Raw genomic sequence first — 26,885 nt, forward strand, 5'->3', positions numbered from 1 at the left:
CCCCGAGGGCTCCAAGCGGCGGGAAGCAGTGGGCGAGCTATGTAATCTGCTCGTCCAGTTCTCTGCTGTTGCCCCTCTCCTAACTCGCGACCCACAGGGGCCGTGTCAGGAGCATTCGTCGAGAAACAACTGCCGGTCGACTCATCGAACTACTGCCCTCTGTCTCATCCGGTCGGACTCTCTCGTTCAAGCTTCCTCCAACCACTGGGAGCCCAACAAACCGAAAAAGCGTCGTGGAACGCTTGTTAGCGCTGTGCCGCCCGCTGCGACCCCCAGCAGTGCTTGTTGCACCGTGTCTGGTTGACCTCGTCGTCGTCGTCGTTACTCGGTGCAGTGTGTGTATCCACACAGTGGCCGGGTGTTGAGCTAGTACAGTGGTGAAATTCAAGCTGGATCTCTGACGTGAAACAATGCAGTCCGCCGCGCGGTTTCCGGATCAACTGAGTGTGGATCCGCCGGATATCGAGGTAGGTAGCGAGCCACTGTAAAACCTCCTCTCCCTTCCTCGTCACGTTTACTCTATCAGCCTTCGTGAAACTGGCTCAATTACGCGACCTTGCCCTCATTTGCTTCCGGCTTCGAGGAGACGTGGCTAATGCTCGCTAAAGCTTGCGCTTGGTAGGTTATACAGTGTTTGATGGCATCTCGCAAAGATGGCGTGTGTCCTGTGAAACTGCTGTTAAGAAATATTGCTTAGGAGCGTGGGCCTTCATGTGGTACTTTAATTGCCTTCCCTTTTGGCTTGTTGCGTGACTCCCATAATTTCTCTTTGCATTGAAATAAGAGCGCGCTGCTGCCTTTTAGCTTTCGAAACACGGCGGCGGTTTAAACAACACATTGAAGAGGTTGTGTAGTAGAGTAAAGGCTACGTGCACCCCCTCTTCGACCCGCCCTCCCCCCCACACACATACACGTGGTCTACTTATCGGCGAATAGGCGTATCCGTATGACCTAATCTGCAGCATGCTATTTTGCCAAGCTTTCGTGCTTCTAGTTGACGTTTCGACTTTTGCTTTAGCATCTGCTCAGGTATGTACTCCAATTTGGACAAGCACACTGTCAGGGTATCTACTGTGCGGATGGACATTCGTGGGCGTATCCCATTCAAGCTAATTTTGCTAACACAATTCCAAAAGTGACAAGATATCATCTTTTATATTCGAGCTCGTTTGTGCTGGCGCTCCTGTGCTCATCACGACAACTCTGATGGGGAGATTTATCCCTTCGCAAAGCTAGACTCGCTTGTAGTTAATGTGTACCTCCTTGCGTTTAAAGCTTGCTATGACGGTCCACACGATTCTTCTTTGCGTGTTGTCACTCGAGTGTTTGCCTAACACCTCGCGGACTTGGCTACACAGGACAAGTGAAAGGAGACCCTGCAAATGCCAGTGTTGCTAGCGGGAACTCGAAACCCAAGCTGGTTTATTTACCGAACATCGCGGCGAGCCATCGCTGCTCCCATTACGCTCAACAAACAGGCGTTCAAGGGCAGGAAGGAAACCACGTGCTTTGTGTGGCGTTTCTCGAGGCTTGTTTCGAATGCCCGGTTGCGCTGCTGCCAGCCATGGCGTCATCGTGAACAGGCTGGCAGACGCCCAAAAAAAGACGGCTGCCAAGCGACAAGCTTGACGCTACGGGAAACAGGTGCGAGGAACCCTCGGATAATGCAAACTTCGCGGCATTCGCGGCACAAGAAAAATTTAGATGTGCTTGTTTGCAGCAAATCTTTGAAGTGTCCAGGATTTCTGCGTAGTTCGACGGCAGTAAAACCAACTATCAAGTGCTACGCATCATTAGAAAACAGTGCTCAGCTTTCTTTACCGCTTGTCAGTTTTGACGTCATAACCCTCCGGGGAATTCGCGGAATCCATTCGCATTGCCCTATAATATATGCCCTATAATGGTCTGATCACATGATCATATGAATTTATATGAGAAAATACATATTTGCAAACAGGACTCCGTATAAGGACAATGAGACGTGTGACTTCCTTTATATGTGTGTTGAACTTAAATTACTCGCATTAGAAGGGAAATAAGTGCCCTCTTGCAGTCTAAAAATCTCGTTATTGTACAGAAACGTATATAATTCTATTAAGAAATATTATAAGAATTAAAATGCTTGTTGATCGCCGCAACTTACGGACCAAACGATCTATGAGGAGAACCGAGCTTTTAATTGCATAGTTCTGCAGTTTTTAGATCGCATGCGCGGTCACATTTCCTGCTCCAAGAGAAAGTCAGTAGAAGGCAAAAATTCTTCGCAGAGGTATGCCAATCTGACAACCGATACAAAGACAGCGAAGCTCTACCTAAACGAGTTCTCACACCTTTAGGAAGTACACTATAGAGGGTCTGTCTGCTCGCTCACGGCCTCGCTCGAACGCAGCAGTTGCTGCTGCGTCGAGTGTATTCGTTGCTCATTATTCAGTTAACTTCTGGGTCTTACGTGCCATAACCATGATCTGATTAAGGAGCACGCCACAGTGGGGTCTCCGGATTAATTTCAACCACCTGCGGCTTCCTTAACGTGCGCCCATTGCAAGGTACGACGGCGTTTTTTGCATTCGGCCCCAATCAAAATGTGGCCGCCGCGGCAAGGACTGAAACCGTGACCTCGAGGTTAACAGCGCAGCGCCATAGCCACTCGGCTACCGGCTCTTCTTAGTGCCGGCTCCCAAGCTGACTGCACTGCAGCACCAGGACGTTAGCTTTCACTGCCACAGCATACAAACACTTACCGTGAAACCGGTATAAGGTGACTTGACAAACAAAAATTGCGGATAATTGGTAAAAAAAAAGGCCCATTAGGGTGTCCGTTCGAGCAAGATATACACACGGCAACTTTTATAATTATTGCTCGTTAGGCCTTAAATGAAATTTCGGGTTCCAACACACGTGGTGTTGCATTTATATTTGATATCAACAACACATTAGGTGAGGGAACAAACGCGAGTTAATGACATCTTAGTTGAAACCAAGAAAAAGAAATGGGCATAGGCAGGACATGTAATGAGGAGGGAAGGTAACCGATGGTCATTAAGGGTTACGGACTGGATCCCAAGGAAAGGGAAGCGTAGCAGGGGGCGGCAGAAAGTTAGGTGGGCGGATGAGATTAAAAACTTTGCAGGGACGGCATGGCCACAATTAGTACGTGACCGGGGTTGTTGGAGAAGTATGGGAGAGGCTTTTGACCTGCAGTGGGCGTAACCAGGCTGATGATGATGATGATGATGATGATGATGACACATTCGCCCGTCGTCGTTCACCACCCCCCAAAAAATGTTGGAGGACACCCCTTAACAGCTTAGCTGTAGAAAACTGGAGATCACTTGTCAGCTTTGTGGAAAGATTCGACCGCTTATCGCGAAGAGAAATCTCTTCACGTTCGTTCCGAAGGAGGAGAGCCGGGAGTACGTATCATAACAAGGCAATCTATATTCTTACACTGGGTTTCGCGCCGCTCCTACATTGTTACATTATCACGAAGTGGAGGCGAGTCGTCTTATCGTATCGCTCGCTATAAACCAGTGGCAAGTGTCGTCACGCGGGATTTGTAACCGCAGATAAAAAGGAAGCCGTTTCCTTTTGTTTCCTGACAGATGTTCGAATTTCCTTTTGGTCAAGCCTCTATTATTAGTTCCCGAACACATATTTCCGACAAAAGCGTTAGGCAGATAAACTCCGCTTCGTGCTAAAGAACGAAAACGACTATATCGTTGTCTAACGCTTAAATATGGGAACATATCTTCCTTGAAACTAAACTAATACAAATCGTCGCTGCTATATCGGAATATCTCGTTTTGTAGGATAGTTATCATCTAGGTTGTCGTGAGGCACGCGACACACAGCTGTCTCGACTGCCTCCTTAGCTGTGAACGTAGACAATCTCCGATTGATCGATCGATCGATCGATTGCTTGATTGATTTATTGATTGATTGAATGATTGATTGAATGATTGATTGAATAACTTCTATTCACAGCCTCCGATGCTGGCCAGAATTGGAACACCCCAATAGACGTTTTGGACGACATAACTCCCTACTGAGTTATTGACAGTGTTTCAAATGCTTAAGCATTTACAAACGCCATTCTGACGACTAGTCGACCGATGGTCGGCGTCTTATCGTTATTTGGTGGGCGTTGGTGACGTATTGGTCTAGTGTGAATGAGCCTTAAGGGTCCTAATGAAGCCTCATGCCACGTTATTTCTGTCTACTATGGTAGCGAACATTTAGACAATGATGTTCCGGTCTGTATTTATCCTGATAAATACAGACTTCATATCCTGAAGGATATGAAGAATAGGTTAAAGAACTTTTCATTTATATGACAAGATTACCCCTGCTAATTAGGTCTGCAGACGAAAATTGCAGACTAATCAGAGCAAGCAGGGTGGCTTTGCAGGATGGCGAATGTTAGCAGCGTCAGCGTAAATTCGGCTTCCTGACAGCCATGTACTTGTGTTCGCGATGTTTTTCTTGCGCTGAGCGATTGAAGCAGCACAATGCCTAGAAATATACAACCTTTTCTAGGTGCACACTATTTATCCCCATTAACCAATTATCAGCAAAGTCAGTGATGTGTTTCTGGAATTGGAACGTCATCACATGACTAATAACCCCATTGGGAACCAAGTTTCTCTGGACATTTGACCATAGTCTATGCCGTACTCTTTGTTTGGCGCCTTTTCTTTAGCTCGTCAATGAAATAAATGAAGAGGATTAGTCGGTGGCTTCTAACAGGCACCATCATTTCCTTGCATACAGTTAACAGAAAACTCGACGCATGGTCACTCCAAAGGCATTTGTGCTAAGGGACATCCACCGGAAAGTCATTCACGGGAGGTGACACATGACAAACATCCCTTTTTCGGTAACAATTTCTCACAGAAGGAGAGACAGCCAACTCCTTTATGATCCTGAACGGGTAAATTCATGCGCAGCTTTTCAGCAAAAATAAAACATAACGAAACACAATGGTGCGTTATTAATGATTTCAGTGCCTGCAAAATCTTTTTATTACTTATCAGGGAGACAATTTGGCCAAATATTGCATTTTTCTTTTACGTTTTGTTAGTTCCCTTCTCAAGAAGCAGTGAGCATCATATGCTTTGCGGCGTTGCTCACTGAAAACGTATAAAGGAAACCGCACCATGTACCCTGCGCCAGCGCCGAAACTTCTTTTTGTTTAGGGGCCTTCAGCGTAAAACAAAGGCATTTACTTCAAAGGCCCCGTGTAGCAGGGGTCTAAAACACTGACATTTTGACTTGACCATCGCAAGTACACTGCAGAAGCCCGAGCTGGTTCACCGCTGATTTATTGGCTGGTTTTATTAGCGCTGCTGTCTCAAGGTGCGAGCCAGCTTTCGAAACATACACATTATGGGAACGGTTCCTCGCAAGGCGATCGGAACACGTCAGTGCACCGACTTTGTTCAATCTCCTTTTCATTCGCAGAACATACTTGCGCTCAATCCACGCGTCAAGCAGACAACGACGATAACGCCCAGCGCCGACACAAAGCGAAACAAGCAGCACTGGAAGAGGAACAGCGATAAGAAGTGCAACGTAAGTGCACGCGACTATCTGGTATTTCCTTATCGCGCCTTCACAGTCTGCCTCACTCGCAACTACATTTTCTCGCTAACTCTGTATTCAACGAGATAGACTTGTCTGGAGTAAGAACGTTTAATTTCGAAGGAACCTGCAGGAGGACATTATGTGGACTACGCCGATAACGCAAACGCAATGAGTGGTATTCATCAATTTAAGCGGAGCATTTCCGTTAAAAGACGTGCAAGATTTCTGATGAAAAAAAAAATGAAATAAAGCATAGTATTACTGACATCTATCAAACAGCATTTCGTTTCTTACCGCTATTGTCTAAATAAACGGGATTACAACATATCTGTTGAAAAAAAAATGTACTTTGTATAAACTTCGTGACTGTTTTTACCAAGGTCAAAGCTTTGGGATATCGGTACTTCCTGAAAAGGATATATCAGGTTACGCAGCGACCAATAAAAAAAGAAGAAACGGTGGATTACACTACGCTTACAGAAGCCACATAAGTTTTTCACCATGGTGAAAAGTCGAAAATTACAACTGTAGTGGCGATAGGAACACAGTGACAATAGTGATGGCCATTTCTGCGAAGATATTATAACCCTCCTTATAGTTGCTCCTTGAAAGATACCATTCCAACACGCCGCCTTTCATTGAGCACAGGTCGATTTGCGGTCGCACGCTTATTGAATAGCAGCATTGAAAATACCTTGCTAAAACATACCTAACCTGAACCAATAAAGGTGCCAATAAAACCGACTTACATTCTTAGCTTGGTGAATTGTACGCAATCGGAATGTTGGCGTGTACTGTGTCGCCGGTTTCTGGATCAACTATACTTCATTGAATAATTAAAATAACGATAGCACAAGATTAATTAAACACATTGTTGCAAAAATGCAGTTTCGCAAACGTGCACTCCGCATCCTTTTCCTTTTGTATCCGACATGATGATTTCTTTTGGCGCTACAGAGTTAAGGAGGATTTGAGAGCGGGCTAATTAGTCTTCAATAGCTACTAAACTTGAAGCACGAGAAAAAAAAATAAGGTACGACAGGGTGTACACGAACAGGCACTAACTTCCAACTAAACTTTAAGACGGCACGATTATATGCGGAACCGTAACATGCACTTCCAATGCAATTCATGTGAATGTGTCATGTGAATGATCATTTATTTCAGAGCTGCAAGCCTCTGGAGAAAAACTTCGACGACATCAAGCACACTACCTTGAGCGAACGTGGTGCTCTAAGAGAAGCGGCCAGGTAACTTTGATAAAGAAGCAAAATTCAGTCCAATGAGCGATCGTATCAGTGTGTCCGACAGTTCTTCTAAACTTTGAGGTATCGCCGAGCGACAGGAGAATTAGTGCGTAACATGAAACTAAAATCCACTGGAAAATCTCGCTTCGAGAAATAGCAGCTATCAACAACAACAAATTATGGGGTTTTACGTGCCAAAACCACTTTCTGATTATGAGGCATGCCGTAGTGGAGGTCTACGGAGATTTCGACCACCTGGAGTTCTTTAACGCGCACCTAAATCTAAGTACACGGGTGTTTCCGCATTTCGCCCCCATCGAAATGCGGCCGCCGTGGCCGGGATTCGATCCCGCGACCTCGTGCTCAGCAGCCTAACACCATAGCTACTGAGCAACCATGGCGGGTCAGTCGCAGGTATATCAGATGCCTTTTCTTTTTGCCTTTAGCATGCTTGGGAACGATGGGTGAACCATAGGAAAGGTAGCAAGTAGCAAGAAAGCTGAAAAAAATAAGGTTAAGGTCGCATAAATAAAAATCACTCGGAAGGGTGTCAAAAAAAAAATAGAAATTGATATATTTGAGATAGTGGCCAGCATATTGGTGTAATAAAAAACCGACAAACATAGAAAAAGGGCTTGATGTACGCATACGTAACTATGTAGCATATAAAAATTCCCTATTGGTATTCCAGTTCCAGATTTGCACAGCAATGTTTGTCTACTCATTTTGCCTGTCTGTTGGTGCTATATCGTACAGAAACTGGCCAACTTTTCTACTCTTTCGACAGCCCTTGTCTGCTTTGCACGCCAGAGCTATTCATGGCTGATTAAATCGCTAAAACTAGAATTGGCACGACATGCAAGTACGTGCACTCCATATTCGGTGATGCCGCCAGTTTACCATTATTCTTACAGGTGTTTAAAATGTGCGGATGCTCCGTGCCAGAAAAGCTGTCCCACACAGCTCGACATCAAGGCATTTATCAGCAGTATCTCGACAAAGGTGGGTGCAAAGTACCACTGTTACTGCGCACGATCACTTTCACTAAACATCGCGTTGTGATTAAGAGAAAGGTCTCCCTTGGGAGTAACTCCACGATTTTCCTGTTTAAATGAAAGTGTATCCTTGAAATGCTCCGCGCAGGCAACCACTGAACTAATCTGTATAACACTGTTTAGAATAAGCTTAACTATACCTACTGAATAGAGTAGAATTCCGATTTAAGACTTAAATTCGTCTCAGAAAATTGGCAAAAGCCGGCAACTATAAAAATAACTAAACCTCACCGTTTACAAACCTGTAGCTTTGCACCAACACAGATATCGCATTTCTCTAAACTGCCTCTGCCAAAGCAGCCCAAGCAGATAAACTTTATAAATTATACGTCAGTCTGTCTTAGAGCACTTCCGTAGAACGTTAAAATATAACTATTTCACGCAGACTATAACCTCACAAAAGCAACCACTCCTAAAGTTAGTCAAGGATGCACGAAAGCGCTTCTTCAAATGTCCATCGTGGCTATGAGGATTGGTAGGCAAAAGTAACTTTCTCTCTAATAACCTATTTCTAGCAGTTAGACAATGAGATAAAAGCAGCGCAGTAACAGCACCAGTGAAAGACTAACGCAATCGCCGACTATCAACTGCTGGTTCATTCATAGGAACGACTGATGTGCAGGTCAGTCCACCTTTAAAGGGAACACTCGTATGTGCGACTATCCCTTCGATGGCGCTCTAGGTGCAAGTGTGGGCTGAAGCAATATCGGTGTGCTACACAGGGGTACATAGAAATTCCAGCGCTATTGATCCCACATCGTCTGTAACAAAAACTGGGTGATCGTACGCATGTCAGAGGGGGAAAAAATGCGCATGCTCTAGACTAATCTGTTCCATTTAAAAGTGTGCCGAGCTGTATTCATAATGGCGGAGAGGTATCAAAGATAGCCAGAGCCACACCTGTGAGTCAACAAAGAAAAGATGAGGAAAGGCTCACAGGCTCGGAACGCTGCTCCACCCAGCATCCCAACTTCACACTCTTGTGGAGAGACAGTGGTCGAGGAAAGGGATGGTGTAAACGTATGAGAGAAGGTTTCATGAATGGGTAACACTTGCTGTTCATAAGACAAGGCTAATGTGTTCGCCTGGAGTCTGATTCGCGCGCCTTTCCCTTTGACACATATCGAACATTTTGTTTCACCGCAAAAATGCAATCACGTTCACACTGAGCAGCAATACGGCGCCCGTAGTAGACTGGGCCCCAAGACTGGACCCCGGCACCGGCATACAAATAATTGGAGAGCTAAACCCCGCGTTCAATCACTCGTACTCAGTAAACCATTTTCTTTTTTTTTAAATATTTGCCACCGTGTAGTCTTGTAGCTCCTTCGTGCACGGGCACTGTGTTGTAGATGATATTGAACGTGACTGTACATTTGCGTACGTAACTAATTATTGGAGCATAGCTCTATATTACATGATTAAATAACTGTACGTTATTGTAAATAAGAAATAGCTGGTGAATAAAGTGAGAGAGAGAAAGGAATGCTGCCCGCTAATCATACAATATACTGCAAACTCCCCGCAATACTACGCCATCATTCTTTTTCTTTCTCTGGCTTCATTGTCTGCCTTATAAACGTTGTAATTGTAAATGTATAACGCGTACAACTGCAAACGCGTGACTTTGAAATGTGTAACTGTGAACTTGTATAACTGTGAATGAGACCTAGACCACTTTCTTTTTTTTTTGTCACAGAACTATTATGGCGCAGCAAAAGCCATCTTCTCGGATAATCCCTTGGGCCTCACCTGCGGCATGGTTTGCCCGACGAGTGATCTCTGCGTGGGAGGGTGTAATCTTTACGCTTCTGAAGAAGGGCCCATTAACATAGGAGGCCTGCAGCAGTTCGCTACGGACGTAAGCACTGCGCTTTCAGACAACGCCTTCAGCAAACCAATTATTTCTTGCTTATACGAGGGGCTTATAAAGCGTCCTGAAGTTGACGCTGGAAGTAAGTTTAATAGATGTGCTGAAGCGCGAAACAGCTTTGCACAAAAACGCAAATGAAATTTTCTCAGTGATTTAGAGTTAAGAGTGTGAATGGTGAGCCATGCGGGTCGACGGGGAATAGCTGATGCGCAGCCTGTTCCTTGTGCTATGGTGCTCTTATATGTTATCAGTTAGATGGCATGAAAGGGGATTGGGTTTGTCTTGCTATGGCAGCTATTATGTTACTCTGATAAACCGATGAATATTTGTCTTGTGCATTATAGTTACTTAAGAAATACTGTACGCGTTAATAATCTTTCTCTTTGAAGTCTTACTGAATTTTTATAACTATAGTACAGAATTCAGATCACCTATGCGTTTGCAGACTGGAGTCTAGAACAGGTGACTAAAGTCAGGGTTTGTGTAAAAAAAAATCGACCATTCCTTTCTTCTTTGATAAACAAAGAAAAAGAGTACCAAGAGTCCACTTCCAAATACATGCTCCTGTTTTTTTTTTTCGATTTCGTCCAAAGGTGTTTAAACAGATGCGAGTCCCTCAAATACGGCCTCCCAACCTTCCCTCGCTCCATGAGCTTCCAGAAAGTTACAAAGCTAGGATTGCCCTTGTTGGATGTGGCCCGGCCAGCATGAGCTGTGCTACGTTTCTGGCCCGGCTCGGATACTCAGACATCGTCATCTTTGAGAAGCAGCCTTACTTCGGCGGTCTCAGGTGAGCTCTGATATTCACATGAGCTAAGTGTCAAGCCGTACGTGATTGGCCTACACAGAATGGTCTGTACCAGATACTTTCTACTTGCATTAGTGCTTTTCAATTGATTTTCCCCGTTGATGTCTGTTCCTTCTATGCTGTGTTTGTTCCTGTTTGTCAATGGTCTTGAAATTGTGCTTGCAAGCGATCATTATTGGTTTATTACAAGGCAGTGAGTTTGAGCTCTTCCTTCTAGTAACCAATGCAAATGTATATACTTCCAGCAAGTGGAGTACATCTTACGGTTCTATAAAACTTCAGAAATGGTAATATTGTGCTTTAAAGCAGATGAGAAGCTGGAATAATTGAAAAGTGAAAACGATAATCGCGTAAAGTAATATTACTTTGTAACGTAAAAGAAAGAGTGATTTAAGAACTATTCCATATTTAGAACTACGAAAATAAAAAAAAGATATGTATATAAAGAAGGAATTAAATGCCTCTTTCAGCTCCGCCGAGATCCCGCAGTACCGGCTTCCATTCGATGTCGTTTCATTTGAACTTGATCTCGTCAGGGACTTGGGCGTCAAAGTGAGTAAAGAAAATTGATTATTTTCGAAGTCTTCGTTCATTTTCTGATTACTAGTCTAGCCATAAGAGACGTACAATAATCGTGATAACTGTAATTTTGATAACACTTACTTAGGTCGAATTCAACAAGGCTCTCGGCCGGGACTTCACTCTCCAGTCTCTTAAAAAGGACTACAATGCAGTCTTCCTTGGCATAGGTCAGTGCCACAATATCACTGCTATGACGTAGAAGCTTATGTTGCCTAAACCAATTCTGATAAATTTCATTGTATTTCAGGACTGCCAGATCCAAAAGTCATTCCCATATTTGAAGGCCTAGACTCAAGCCACGGATTTTTCACGTCAAAGACGTTCTTACCGCTTGTAGCAAAAGCTAGCAAACCAGGTTAGTTTTCTTTTTGTTGCAAATTACCGTCAAACAATGAAATTAAAATAAGACTGCTAGTTGTTTGTAAAAAGCAATTTCACTTGCTTCCCCATCTTATTATTCCCAACCGTCACTGCACTTACTACACCTTCTCAACACTAAACTTGACACACTCGATTTACGCTTTGTAGCGCCGCTCACCCGGCACGTGCTTCGTACAAGATATGCACACAACTGTCCCCTGCTCTAGATAGCCCAGATGCCACGCAAGCGCGCAGCGCAGCTAGAAGTGTAGTCACGCATATACTCGTTCTCTCGACAGGAATGTGCCACTGCAAGCAGTCGCTGCCCAGCCTATACGGCAGCGTAATTGTCCTGGGAGCTGGAGACACGGCATTTGACTGCGCCACGTCAGCGCTTCGGTGCGGAGCGAGGCGGGTTTTCGTCGTGTTCCGCAAGGGCTTCACAAACATCCGCGCCGTCCCAGAGGAGGTGAGTGCAGCGACGCCTTGGTCCTGGCTTAATAAATCCGGGCCAGTGTTGCGGAGGCGACGTGATGGAAACAAATTGGTTCAAGTTGGACGACATCTGTCTCGTGCAATGCGAAACGAAAGCAATGCAAACAGAACGTACCGGAAAGGGATAAATTTCTACCAGCTAGACAGGTTTCAGCGCGCGAGAAAACAGATTGCGAGTTTAAGGCGTGCGCGCTAAACAATCACGGGAGCCGACAAGTAGGGTTGTGTTAGCAGGAATGGGCAAAATAAAGCAGCGAAACGAAATGCGACGCAGCGTCTTAGCGTGTACTTGAAGATGCACGACGTGCCTGTAACAATGTTCACGTAAATATTTTGAGGAAGGATGCATGCATTTAAAACCAGATAGGAAGCGACACATTTACGCGGCAGATGTTTAGATAGCTATATAGAGTGTTAATGGTGAGCCGTGTAGATCGATGTGGCATGGATGGCGCGCAACCTTTTTTGCACCGGTAGGGGTCCCTTGGGTTACTAGTGGCGCATTCCACTGGGCGAACAGGATCATTCAAAGGCGGCCCCAAAGTGCTCTCTCAAAATTAGCTGCGTCCCAATAGGCGAACAGGAACAGGAGCGCTGCAACGAAATGGCAAAAGAGGAGAAGTCTGGCGATGCAGCGAGCAGTTGAGAGAGCAGTTCGAGCTGGCCCTGCGCGCAAAGCGAAGTGCGAAGGAAGTCAGATGACGCAAAAGCATCATAGCCTTTTATTTTGATTGTGTTTCCGTCGTTTTGCTTCGGTGTGCAGGAGCAATGGCGGCTGAGAATCCAAGTTCGCGCGATAACCGCCTCGGGGCATAAACAATCTGGTCACGCAATGCACCTTCGCCCTAGCACCTGCTCGCAGAACGCGTGAAACGTTTGAATGGAGGAGCAAGCGGTCCCACTCTCGCTGCGCTACTGCTCTGCCCTTCGTTGCTCTTTACCTCCGCTCCTGTTCTGCCAAAGGAATGCGCCATAGGTGCTGCTGTGCTATGAGATGGAATATGACAGGCTCCAGACTTTACCGCATTTGATAAGTGGCGCTCGGATAAGGCAATTGCTGCCAACTTTTTCAAGTCTATGTAAGTCCTCTTGCAGCGAGCAACACCAGTTGTCTTTCTCCGGCTCTTACTTTAGTTTGCGTATGGGTAAGATCAAAAGCGACCGCACCGTTAGGAAGTGCTTCTTTATTCCAGCTATCATATCATAATATAGGTCTTCCACAACTGAAGAACTATTTGACAGTTAACAATTTCAAATGCTCACGAGTCTATTACTAACATGCCTGTTTCACGACGCGACAGGTTAAAAACCGCAATAACGTTGATGTCACTTCTCAAAATACAGCAGTATCATGCGAATTTACGAGTAAGCCTGGTTAAGCCACAAGTGTAGGCAACGCTTTGATAACAAGCTCCAGAGAAGGGGGCCCGACGTAAACCAATTTTTTTCTAGGTTTCGTTCCGGAGTGAAAAAAAGAATCGCAAACTTCCGGTTCAGTTCTGGTTCGGCGCAGAAGTAACGTATTGTTTGTTTTAGTTTTTGCTTTTTGCTTTAGCTCCAGTTTGATACCCTGCTGGCAAGGTGTACGAGTAATTCATTGTATCGTTGCCTTGCAGATGGAGTTGGCGAAGGAAGAGAAGTGCGAATTTCTTCCATTCCTGTCCCCGCGCAACTTGCTCGTTCACGATGGTCGCATAAAGGGCATGGAATTCCTCCGGACGGAGCAGGCCGAAGATGGCAGCTGGATCGAGGACGAAGAGCAGGTCGTCCGGCTTAAGGCGGACTTCATCATCTCGGCCTTTGGCTCCACACTCGGAGATAATTCGGGTAACGTGGCAAACCGTGATGACCTGCTCTGAGTGCCCCGCTTAGAAGTGTTGTGAAACACAGCTTCAGATTTAAGCCGGAACGTTTATTGGGTGGCTAAAGCCTTGCGCATTCTCAGATTACTGGACACTAATAATGACTCTTTGTATGACGCTCGAATGAGAACATCGTTGCGACAATGTCTGTGGAGGCTTGTATTTCTCTCTGTTGACGAGTCGGCTGATTACACACCGACTGGTTGCGAGGAAAGATTTATCCTAGGCCTTGGTGCCCACCGTACCAATTTAGGATCCGTTAACGCAATCCAAATGAGGACGCTGTTAGGTCATGCCTTCGCCAACATTTCGAGAAGATGTCGGGTCAAAGCTTAGGCTAGCCGGTGGCAGTGTGTCCTGCTTCTCCTTTCGGCTTGGCTGTGATGCCACTGCTTCTGCAGGCGCACAGGATGAGTGGGCATGAGTTTCTGGAACGTGCAGCCCGGGCCCATTACCTTGTTTTATGTACAGAAAAAAGTATTAATCGCGAATCGCCGCGAAGAACTGAAGATAAACTTATGCTTTGGATAGGACTTGCTAGGTGAGTGATAAAGGTGATGAAGTAATTTTATTCTATCACAGAGCGGCTCAAAACATTCTAGCCTGTTAGTAGTGAAGCTTTGTGTTCGGCAAATTCGATTTCCGGAATTTTAGATCAACCAAATTCACTTATACGAGAAGGTTCAATCAACTTGTAGGTTGAGGGTGATAAATATGCCTAATTGTTTATAGTTGAAGGTGTCTCAACGTGGCTAGTCATCGGGGAAAGCAGGGGTTATTGTATGGCGTATAGAGGGAGAGGAATGCAAATTTTCAGGCGACCGTGCCTTGTACAATTATTTCTTATGCTTTTATTTCTAAAAAGAATTAGCCGTACAGGTGAGTGAACAGGTTTCCGAGTCACGCTTCCATTAAAACTAGGCTTCCAGGACTTATATTTAATCAAAACAACGCTTGGGCTGTCAATATACGATGTTCCCATGATTGCGTCTAACACTGTCTAGGTTCGCAGTTACGTAACATGAACTTCGTTTTCAGTTGTCGAGGCACTCAGCCCGCTCAAGCTGAACAAGTACGGGCTGCCGGAAGTTGATACCAAGACGATGCAGTCGAGTGAGCCCTGGGTGTTTTGCGGTGGTGACCTAGCCGGCATCGCAGAGACTACAGTTGAGGCTGTCAACGATGGAAAGACAGCGTCATGGCACATCCATAAATATCTGCAGGTAATAAAACCTCGATCTGTGCCAAACTAGCTGTAGTGTTTTCTTTTACTAGTCATCATGCACTGATCTAAAGTACTTATTTGAAATACGGTTTCAATTTTAGTTCGTAGCTGCGCCTCTTACCCCTCTCCCCCTTTCCTATCGTTGTTCTATACACCAATATTTTTCGCGGTGGTCTACAATTAGTGAACAAGGAAAGCATCATCTTGAGTTGCATGCAACTTTCTTTGTTCGTCTACTGTCGAGCACTTGTGAGAACACATTGAAACGTATTTATCCACCTGTGACCCCTTTGGTCTCTTTTGACTGCCCTTCGTAGTGATTCCTTATTGTGTTGCGTGGATGCAGTCGCTGCACAACCTGCCCGTACCGCCAGTACCCGAGTTGCCCCGCTTCTACACTCCCATCGACTTGGTGGATCTAAGCGTGGAATTCTGTGGACTCAAGTTCAAAAACCCTTTTGGCCTCGCCAGCGCTCCGCCCACAACAACCAGCGCCATGATCCGGCGAGCATTCAAAGCTGGATGGGGATTCGCCCTGACCAAGACTTTCGGCCTCGACAAGGCAAGTGGTCCTTAAGGTCCTCTACTGAAAGGCACAAACTGCAAACGATATATGGTGGACTTCCTTTTCTTACTTTACTTTCAGTGTTATATGTGTTAGGGACGGTTGGTGCATCCGAACGAGGGGAGTGGGGAGGGGAAGGGAGTTAAACAACGCCAGGAAGTGACGATGAAAGAATGATAGCGCGAGAAATGTATATGCAATGACTTGTGTCTGCAAATAATCCGGCTCAAAAAGTTCCAATTTGACGCATTGTGCATTGTGCTTGGGTCGCTAAAACGCCAGTATGGACGGCGTTTTTTACTGTCCAAGAAACAAATCTTGGACAGTAAATCGCTTCACTGTGTCCAACTATTTCTTCGTGGTCTTCTTCGTCCAGTGAAGCTTTATGCGTCTGCTAGCGCCTCCAAGGTCATTGGTAACCCTACATTTCAATCCTTTGTTACGTACAAATTATTGCACCGAGCGAAGGTTTAAATGTAAGGGAAACAGAGCTCATGAAATAGTTCTCGAGTGGCTAAGCTTATTTAAAAACGAAAGGTATTCAAATGCGTTGCAAATAACGAGGGCTCTATTTATTTCATCCGATTCTATATCGACATCTATGATTGTATGTCACAAGCACTGCTTTGTGAAAGGTGGAAGCTTGTTGCTGCAGAATTTACTCGCTCTCAAATGAAAAAAAAAGACACATATTCTCTATGAAACTAATATCTAATAATTCCGTATGACATATGAGAACATATGATTTTTGTATAGAACTTCGTGTTTAATATCGGAGTATTGGTTAGAATGTTATGGGGCATAGATTTTTTTTAGGATCAGGCGTCACCAGTATTGACGAAATTTCATTCTGCTTACGACGCATAAAATAAATGGTTTCGAGATCTCTGCTGTATTCGTGTTAAGTACATAGCGTTCGGTGTGGAACCTATGGAAACAGCATTGCTAAACTTCTTGCGGTTGAATAAGCTTTTGTCTTTAGTTTGAAACAGAGATCGTTCCTTTTGCTAACATGTTTCTAGTTGGCAATGCAGTCGAATCTTAGCAGTCACTCTCACTATGTTCGTTTATCAACTGAAACTGCATGCGCCCAGGATGTCGTGACCAATGTTTCACCTCGCATCATAAGAGGATCGACATTCGGTCACACGTACGGACCGGGCCAGGGATCCTTCCTCAACATCGAACTGATCAGCGAGAAGACGTCAGCGTACTGGTGCGGCAGCATATCGGAACTTAAGAAGGATTTCCCCGATCACGTGAGCACTTACGCCAATTTCATTACTAAGTTCTTACTTTCTGCATCTCAACTTGATCCATAATGTGAAAAACAGCGCAAGGATTGCTCGTGCTGGTCGTCTTACAATTTTTATCGATGCTTTCTTGCGCTATTTTCGACTATATGTAATCCCACTAACGAGGCCAGTTCTCAGTATTGACTCAACTATATCGTCTTGCTGGATAAAAAAAAAGAAAAGCAAACGTTATAGCGTTTATGACAAGCAGAACTGCCGATCTGCAGTAAGAATTGCTTTCGTTCCTCAGAACTTGCTTTATCCTTCTCGCCCACCCGTCTGCAAAGAGAGCGCGAGATTAGCACTGAGTGAATAAACATGTCTGCAAAAGAATAATTTTAATTCACAACAGAACCACCGGCGAAGTTCATCAACCATGAGTAACCTTCGTGGTTGAAGTACTCCGTCAGTGCGAAGCAATAAACGTGAATAGCAATAAAATTTGTTCTCCTGAGCAGGCTTAACGGAACAATTGTTTTACTTCAGAAATAGCCGACTTTTGCGCGTGTGTACATATATATTCTAATGCACTGCTCTAATCAACTTTACATTGCGGCTCTTTCTTGCGTTTAGATTGTGATCGCCAGCATTATGTGCACATTCAACGAGAATGACTGGACAGAGCTCGCGCAACAAGCTGAGGTGAGACAAATTTAATTACTTTGAAGAATCGCAGCCTAATTTATTACTAACCTGTTAGCGCTGCTATAATACGCGGAAAAACACGAGACAGGAAGGATTAAGGGTTCATCGCTTCTTTGAGGACACCAGCATACCTACCAAGCCATGCGCTCTAAAATTCATAAGTACAAATCCTCGTGAATTCCGTGGATGTAAATCCATAAATCCGTTAACGTAAATCGTAATTGTAAAAAGCAAAACATAAATAAAACCTAAAACGCAAATCCCATAAATCTCGGAGGGAGGGGCGTTAAGATGAAAGAAAGCACGAACCCTCATGAAATATAAGAACACATTTTTTTTTTGGCATACGTCTGCACTTTAGACACAACACACTAGGAGCAGCAGAATTTTGAACAGCAGAGACTGACGAACAACACACTGTCTTGAGATCGCATCGACCTTTTAGCAGCTTTACTGCCGTAGGTTTTGTCTGTTTCAGGAACTATGCCGAATAAAACTTGTTCACAGCAAATTCGACACTGATATAAGGCGTCTTGCCCCACCAGAAGACGGCATGAATACCATTGAAATCTTGTAATAACACTTTTTTGCAATCTTGCGCCACCCGATTCTACAACACCTTTAGAACAAGTTTGCGAACAGAATTAATTTTGCGTAAAGTATAACGCAGCATTCGTAAACTCTTAGAACGAGCCCAAATTTGTGAACTTCACGAAAACATAGGAAGATTTGGCAGGTACGCGCTACTGACCTCACGGCATGTTGTGAAGCTATGAAATCGAGGGTTCGACGGAAGCCCGTCTGGTCGGGATGAAGCATTGAAGAAGTAAAACCAAGGACACCGACCAACATAGAAGTGCTAAAAAATGAAAAAATCTAAAAGACGTTGTGAAGCTATGAGTGTCTCATTAGTGCGCATGCGTGAAACCATCTGGTGAAAGGGTAAAGTTCTCATCGTTTAAGGTTCTCATCGCTTCACCAGCCGAAACCCTTACGGGTTTTTCAGAAAATAAAGAAAATAAATAAATTTTGTCCTCCCTCGGGTTTTGAACCCAGGACCAATGCTTTTGCTGGATGGTTGCTCTACCATCTGAGCTAACCACGAGGCTAGCAGGTCGCAGGGCGAGGGTGAATTGATCCGCTACTCGAAGCACTGGGACACTGAATAGCAAATCAGTCTTGCAAGTGATTGCGCGACTGCTTTCGGTGCTTTTCGGCACATTTCGTGATTCAGTTTTGTGTACTTATTATGCATCAAAGGTCCCTCAACAGGACATTACATTATGGGAGACTTCTCCTCGCCACATGATAAAGGAGAAGTCGGTGATACCAGAAGCGCCAGCTTCTCCTTCGAAATCGTCTTGACGAAAACATTTTTTGGCGCTCCTATGCTACTAAAGCATAAGCGCGGGATGAGGCTAGCTCAGATAAGATCTCAATGTGATAACGTTCCCTCTTCATCGCAGACGGCAGGCGCAGATGCACTCGAGCTGAACCTCTCTTGCCCGCACGGGATGGGTGAAAGAGGAATGGGATTGGCTTGCGGCCAGGTAAGGCAAATCTCGTGTGGCAACGAACCCGGGATGCTCGTTAAGAGTAAACACGCTATGAAATAACGACTGTACCTTTTTTTACCAATCTCCGAAGGATCCAGAGCTGGTTCGAAACATTTGCCTTTGGGTACGGAAGGCCGTGAAGATTCCATTCTTCGCCAAGCTTACGCCAAATGTCACCAACGTTGTCACGATTGCCAAGGCAGCTTATGAAGGTAAGCGAAAGTGGACAGGTGTCCTGCTACTTAACGCAAACTAACCTTCCATGGTTAAAGTTGCCTTAAGAATCAGAACCTTGAAGTTTCGGTAATCAGAAGTTGCACAACTATGCACGTCCTTCACAATGCAATGATGGAGCCACTATCGAGCGCTGACATTTCAAGTGGCGCCTGTTATTGCCGATAGCTACGAAACCGCTTGTAGTGGAGCTGGCATAAAGCTGCTCACTTAAAACGATGCACAGTGTGTTCGCAGGTTTTCCGCAGCATTTCACATAAACTGCGAAACAAACTAAAGAAGCTAATAATTTATTTTATTGCAACTGAGCATGATGCGTTAGCGTTCAATGGCAGCGACGAAATAAAGCGAGAGGCACCATCGGAACTAAATGCAAATATCTCGCTGAGCAGTACGCTTTGTCTACGCAGCATTTTAAAATTGGTCTCACAGCTTGTTAGTTCGCATTCGTGGAGGCAGTTTGCAGAAAGCAGTGAAACGCAGCATCCCCTAATTGCCCGGCGTAATATATTGAAAGTGTAAGGCCATCGACCTGTCTTCTTCACTGTCAGGCAAAATGAAACCTCTTCGACATATTTGCTTTCCGAGGTGGGCTGCCGTAAAGCACAGTAGCATTAAATAAAACGGACAACCGAAGGAAAATAATAACGAAAGCAGCAACAGCACCAGCACGAAAAGCTACGAGAGTTTTACGATAGTAAAAACATACCGGGGAGTTTGCTTTTACTTAGAGGTCGTCGACGAGAGGGAAAAACGAAGTGAACGTTATATGTACTGGTCTTCCATGTTTCGCTCTTGGCAATTGGAGGACCACGAAAGTCATTTACCAAGGCTAGTCATCACAGTGCTCGTATTTATGTGTTTCAGAAAAAATTCACAATTTCATATCAAGATATACGATGGTATACTCTTTGACTTGGTGAGGGGGCGTTGAACCCTTACATAAGCTACGAAAAGGTTAGGAAAAGCGACATTATGTGGCATCGGCAGGGGGCTAACAAACGTGCGAGAAAATGCGCCCAACGCGCTTTCAGTTTTCGTATCATATCTTCTCGAGCTTTTCGTGACGCATCCACTCGTATGACAAACTTAAAGTTTTGCACGGAGCCTGCCACACTATGTACTTTATTTCAAGCTAGGCTTTTTTTACGTATTACAAAATGCCGTTACACTCGGCCTTTATCCAGAAAAGTGTCTGGTTGGCTACACTACGCTGAGGAATAGGCACACGGGAATATAAAGAAGGGAGAGATGGGAACGACATATGCGCTGTATGTGTGCACGCGAGTGGACGACACCACGCAGTCAAAGACGTCCAGTCCCCCTCAAGAAGCACAAAATCATATTGTCTCCGTGAATGAACTCATAGCATTAGGGCAGCAGAAATCGATGAAGTATGCCAATTTTTAATTCACACGAAGGGCATCGTTATTCAGTACGCGTGCTCTTCCGTTGGTTTGTAGGTAAGGCTGACGGCGTCACCGCAGTCAACACGGTGTCCGGTCTGATGGGCATCAAGTACAACAACGATCCATGGCCGGGCGTCGGCATCGAGAAGCGTACCACGTACGGCGGCATGTCCGGCAATGCTATCCGGCCCATTGCACTGCGCGCTGTGTCCGCCATTGCCCGGGCTCTGCCTGGATTTCCGATCCTCGCTACTGGCGGAATAGACTCCGCAGAGGCCGGATACCAGTTCCTACAGGCTGGAGCCTCAGTGCTTCAAGTAAGCCTCACAATCGTTACTTATTACAATATTTGGCTAAGTACTTCCTTATTACCACTGTAGCCCATGGCATGCTTTGAAGTGGGATGTCGATGGCAAAGGTTCAAACTATTACAAGGTTATCAACGACGTCTTGAAGTAATGAGCTAAATGAATGACTTCTGCAGAAGTCCATGACAATTATTTTAAGTTAAAATCTCCACGACTGAGAATTTCGCACAACTAATTGGATTCGAGCTTTATTTCACGCCTCATGGGCTTCGTCTTGACGGTTACTTGGGCCTTTCGCTGTTACCTGACGCGAATGATATGCCGGTGGCTTGTTTTGGTGTGTCAAAAGAGGACAATTATTCCAGCTTTGAAGTTCACTTACTTATGAGCCTACAGAAATTAGTCGATAGCATTTCTTGGCAACTATGAGGGAGGCAAACTTTCGTTTCTTTTACGCCTAATTAAACTAGATTGGTCAGTTCAATAACTCAGGTTACGATGAGATGCGGAAGCTCGAATTGAATCCTCCATTTATTTCTTTGCATTTGTTTTATTTAACTCGCACGTCAAGCACCTGTAGCATTTGACCGAGCAGATTTAAGATAGCTTGTTGGAGTCACCGCACGCATACAGCCTTCTCATCGCTCAGACTGTACACGTTAGCAGGGGCGTAAATACAGATTTCAGCATTTCAGACAATTTATTTAAAGCGTAAAGCATTACCCCTGATTCCAACTGCAAATAATATTCTTGATATCGAAACTACGAGTGCCAAAAATAATTCAACCAGAGAGGTGGGCAGGATACGTGTAATAGAGAGAATAAAATTCCGAATTGTTGTTGTAAGACGAAGAAAACTAATCTCATTATGCTGTATCGATCATTATGAGTTGATTTACATTTACGGCCGATTCAACCGTTTACAATGATTGGTCGTTCTAGGTGTGCAGTTCCATACAGAACCAGGACTTCACGGTGATCGAAGACTATCTGACGGGACTGAGGGCAGCACTGTACGTAAAGAACCTCGAAGGAACGGAAAACTGGGAGGGTCAGTCGCCTCCGGTAAGGCCGCACCAGAAAGGAAAGCCGATACTCAAGCCTGCCAGACTGGGAAGCCAGGTACGGACGTTTACAATATTTGTCAGCTTTCATTGTACGAAGGGCGGTCATAAAGTTTTCATTATCGGCACCATAAATTTCGAGCAGGCGTACACAATATGCACCGAAATAAGTGCACACTTCTCTAGCTTTAGCAGAATGTAAAAATTGTTCTATACACCAAAGCGGAGAACCGCTAGGGCATCGAAATAAAATGGCAGCTACCATCGGAATACTTGGTCGCAGTATGAACAGTGATCCGCCTTCTGCATTTGAAAGGATACAAGGCCAGAGAATTTCATGCCGAGTTAGTGGCGTTGTACGGTGGCGGTCATTGTACACCACCACCAGCACGGTTGCCTGCCCTGCAGGCAAGCATCTCGTATGGGAGTGCCGTTATCTCTGAGAATAAGAAGAGTCACCTCTTCAACAAATGTTAGCGCGTGCCTGTACTCTGCCTGTGGCTTTGGTGTTGCGCTGCTAAGCACGAGGTTAGGGGATCAAATCCCGGCCACGGCGGCCGCTTTTCGATGGGGGCGAAATGCGAAAAACACCCATGTACTTACATTTAGGTGCACGTTAAAGAAGCCCAGGCAGTAAAAATCAATCCGGTGTCCACCGCTATGACGTGCCTCCTAATCTTATCGTAGTTTTGGCACGTAAACCCCCCCCCCCCCCCCCTTTTTTTTTGCTATTCTTAGCTTAGCAACTGACGAAACCGCTACTATAATAGTGCGTGCGAAACTGATAAAACAATATTGTCATGGAAATATGAATAACAAAAGTTAAGTGGAGATCTAGCAGTAAATGAGAGATAAATGCGTTAGTATTACGTCACCCCTCTTTGACGTCCCGGATCTATTATTAAATCTGCGTTCAGCGCTTTGCCAACTTTAGTGCGGAGTTCACTAGCCCACACGTCCTGCCTGCTTCAGGAGAGAAAGCCACGCGACGGTGGTCCGGAGCAGACCACCGCCGGTTGGAATATACATATTATATAAGAAAATTACCTTGCTAGCACTCTAGCGGGTATCAATAAACTTCTACGCGTATGATCTCGCTGTAATTTTTATATGTTGGCAGAATAACTGGCTGCGTGCCGAAGGAAACGTTTACGCAAGAACAGGACCAGGATAATCAGGTGCCCACTGCTGCAAGCAAACAGGTGCTCTAAATGAGTTCCGTATATCTTTAAAAACGTCCACTGAGGTTTGTTTACAGTTACAACGCATTTAGATGGTTTCCCAGCAGTTTATCCGGCAGATCATGGCTGCATAAGCATTTAAGTTATGCCAGGCGTTTTGTGATAGTGTTGTTTTAGTGAAGCTTGCGTCCAGTATGGTCAAAACTGCATTCGACCAATCTTGCAGACGCTGCCAAACTTTGGGCAATATCTGCAGAAGAAGGAAGCCCTTGCTGCTGAAGAGAAACTGACGGCTGACCTACTTTCCGAAGACAAGGTGGCAGCGACATATCGAGATATTAGAAAGCTCAAAGGGAAGATTCCGAACGTTCAGGCAAGATATTTTTTGATATGACATTTGATGTTCAATTCTAGCCAAGCATACGAAACCTGCACAGCATAATCGCGCGCGACCAAGTTCCAGAGTGTCGGATTGAAACTTTTTTAGTTTTTGCTCCGTTTCTGTTTAACTCTGGAGCAAGAATATGAAGGCTTAAGCTAGTTTAAACCAGTGAGTGCTGGTTCACATAACCACGAATATTTAGAGGAAAACAGCATAAACTTGTTATTTAAAAGAACTCAACTGTGCTTCTGAGATCCATGGGCTTCACCTTCGCTGTAGGCGGATAGATCGAGTTAATACAGTCGGGCGAAGCCAGGTTTGGAGCGGTGTGCTAAGGTCTCCGGAGAGAGGGAAGGGGGCAGGGTCCTGTCTCTGGGTCCACCAATAAGATGACCTAGTATGTTTGAGCCACAAGTGCAGGCAATCTATGGTTGAAATAACCCTGAAAATGTGACCAACCAATACATACCAACCCAATATATATATATATATATATATATATATATATATATATATATATATATATATATATATATATATATATATATATATATATCATCATCAGCCTAGTTACGCCCACTGCAGGGCAAAGGCCTCTCCCATACTTCTCCAACTTCCCCGGTCATGTACTAATTGTGGCCATGTTGCCCCTGCAAATGTCTTAATGTCATCCGCCTACCTAACTTTCTGCCGCCCCCTGCTACGCTTCTCTTCCCTTGGAATCCAGTCCGTAACCCTTAGTGACCATCGGTTATCTTCCCTCCTCATTATATGTCCGGCCCATGCCCATTTCTTTTTCTTGATTTCAACTAAGATGTCGTTTACCCGCGTTTGTTGCCTCACCCAATCTGCTCTTTTCTTATCCCTTAACGTTATATATATATATTGGTTTCGTTCTCGAGTTTGTGGCGCTCGTGCTCAGTTCCGGTTCTTTGCTCTGCCAGCTGATATAGTAGCTTAAGCCTTTGTGCGAATACTGCCTGAATGTTTTTGTCAAAGTTGGCCGTTAAACGAACGTAGAAAGTTAATGAAGCGAAAGACACTGAGGGCAATAAAGGGTAATATTGAAATTGTAGCAAATATTGTAAGCTCTGGAGCCTCGGCGTTCGGTTGGTGTGAATGCACCATTGCGCCGTATATTTCAGCACAGCTCTAGAGGTCTCGTTTGAACTGGAGTCGTGTTGTTGTTCGCAGGACGTGATTGGTGCGTCACTGAAAAAGATCGGCACCTTTGGGGACCTGGACATTACTCAACAGGTTGTGGCATTAATCGACGAGGTACGATTACGTTTGTTTTCCATTACACTTTGAAGTGACTGTTCGTTCCAAAATTCGCTACCGCGATCGCAGATCGGCTGATGGGCAAAATGAAAAAAAGCCCGCATGGCATGACCTCGCCCAGAATTCAAGAGCAGTATTTATTCGTGGTCGAGGTTACGATCATGGATAGCTGTACTAATAAAAGATTTCTCGTAAGAAAACAAAAACAAAAACATAACAAAACAGTCAGTGTATGCTTGAGCGTCATGAGCAGTTACAAAGGAATGAAAAGACAAAAAGAAGTAAGGACAGTTCGCCCACGATAAGGAAAGGAGGGTCTGCTAACTGGCCGCCGCTGCACGACGTAGTTTGCAGACACTGTGTTGGGTGCTTGTCGAGCCCGAGGCGAAGAGATAATTTTTGCAACTTCCTTTACATCAGTAGTTGAGTGTCAGCTGGTTAAGTGAGCTCTGGAGCAAATGAAATTGGATGCCGAAGCGAAGACAGACTAAATGAAATATTATAGTTTCTCGCTCATAATCAAAATTGCTCAGAGCAAAACTTTAGGCACCACTGGAGGGGGCATCTATATGGAATTAGACTGTTTTACAGCATGAGTCCTTCAGTGGGGCTGGTGTCTTCTGGTGTTTGTAGCAATGGCCAACGGGAACGGGCATAGCCACGGGAAAAATCGTAAGCACCGCAGCGTGTAACAGCGCCGCAATGCACTTGGCGTGCACTCCTGTGTCATTCAACCTGTTTCTTATGCCCGCGTGCCTATACAATTACTTCAAAACACTGGGTTGTCATTATGCTGGCCCCGCGAACGTGTAAATATCACGACGGCCACACGGTATTACTGTTTATTTGCAAACGCCAACATGGTGTGACAGACGCACTTGGCTTTCCACAGTTGCGGTCACTCGCTGACACCATATGCGAGTGCCATAAAAGGTTCGCATTACAGCGAGAAATGGCTGGTGTACCACGCACAGAAATCACAGAAAGAGAAAGCGAGAGAGGAAAGGCAAGGCAGGGACTTTGTTAAGCATAGACACGTTGAGAGGCTAGCCCGCGAAGAGACTATCAATGCTGCGGTAAGCAATTAAACTCGCAGAATGATCTAGTCGCAACGACGCCTGTAACGCCATTTCGAAAGCACAGCATGTTTTCTTTTTAAATAGTTTTTGCCGTTCATCCTTTCCCTGCAGGACATGTGCATCAACTGCGGCAAGTGCTACATGACGTGCAACGACTCGGGCTACCAAGCCATCGAGTTCGACGCAGAGACGCACCTTCCCACCGTGACGGACAGCTGCACGGGCTGCACATTGTGCCTGTCCGTCTGTCCCATACCGGAGTGCATCCAGATGGTGCGTCGCACGACGCCTGCCGCGCCAAAGAGGGGTGTGCCCTTCGACCAGACCAAACAGTTTATGAAGGCGCGGTTCCCCATGCTGGCGCAGTGACGCTCCTGTTACGAAATTCACGGCTATTGACGAGATGGCCGCTGGTGCTTCGAATCCGCCGGCGTCGGAACACATCTAGAGACCCTCGAAGGGTGGGAACTATTGTAATAATAAAACAGACAGAAAGATGAACAAGATTCTGTCGTAGTTTCGGCTTAAGTTAATTATGATGATGATTACAATACAATGTTTAGAAAAAGTGGCACTTTCACCTGCTGTTTGGAGGGGTTAAGAGCATGGTGATATTATATGGTTGAAAAGATAGCCTGCTACGAAGAGTGATATCTACAAACAGGGCGCCGACTTCCCGGCAAAAGCCAAGACAGTCATAGGCTGAGCGATTGGTCGAGTGCATTCCTCGCAGCCGGTGATCTCTTCTTGCCGAAAGTGTCTTTTTCACGCCATATCGTGGGCTTGCAGCCCCAAA

General features: G+C 45.1%; 1 protein-coding gene across 1 annotated transcript; it reads left to right on the forward strand.

The window, feature by feature from the left end:
* Window positions 1-26,593, forward strand: su(r) (dihydropyrimidine dehydrogenase su(r)). The gene is made up of 22 exons (XM_070524792.1): window positions 1-467; window positions 5,461-5,571; window positions 6,751-6,833; window positions 7,745-7,832; window positions 9,585-9,746; window positions 10,352-10,548; window positions 11,037-11,118; window positions 11,234-11,315; window positions 11,396-11,503; window positions 11,808-11,977; window positions 13,620-13,830; window positions 14,904-15,088; window positions 15,437-15,652; window positions 16,750-16,914; window positions 17,524-17,592; window positions 19,062-19,145; window positions 19,243-19,363; window positions 20,849-21,111; window positions 22,045-22,224; window positions 23,574-23,720; window positions 24,924-25,007; window positions 26,201-26,593. The coding sequence occupies exons 1-22, from the start codon at window positions 411-413 to the stop codon at window positions 26,456-26,458; spliced, it is 3,123 nt and encodes a 1,040-aa protein (XP_070380893.1). The 5' UTR covers window positions 1-410; the 3' UTR covers window positions 26,459-26,593.
* Window positions 26,594-26,885: the final 292 nt, after the last annotated feature.

This window comes from Dermacentor albipictus, chromosome 9, assembly GCF_038994185.2.
Source record: "Dermacentor albipictus isolate Rhodes 1998 colony chromosome 9, USDA_Dalb.pri_finalv2, whole genome shotgun sequence".
In the NCBI taxonomy this organism is placed as follows: Eukaryota; Metazoa; Arthropoda; class Arachnida; order Ixodida; family Ixodidae; genus Dermacentor; species Dermacentor albipictus.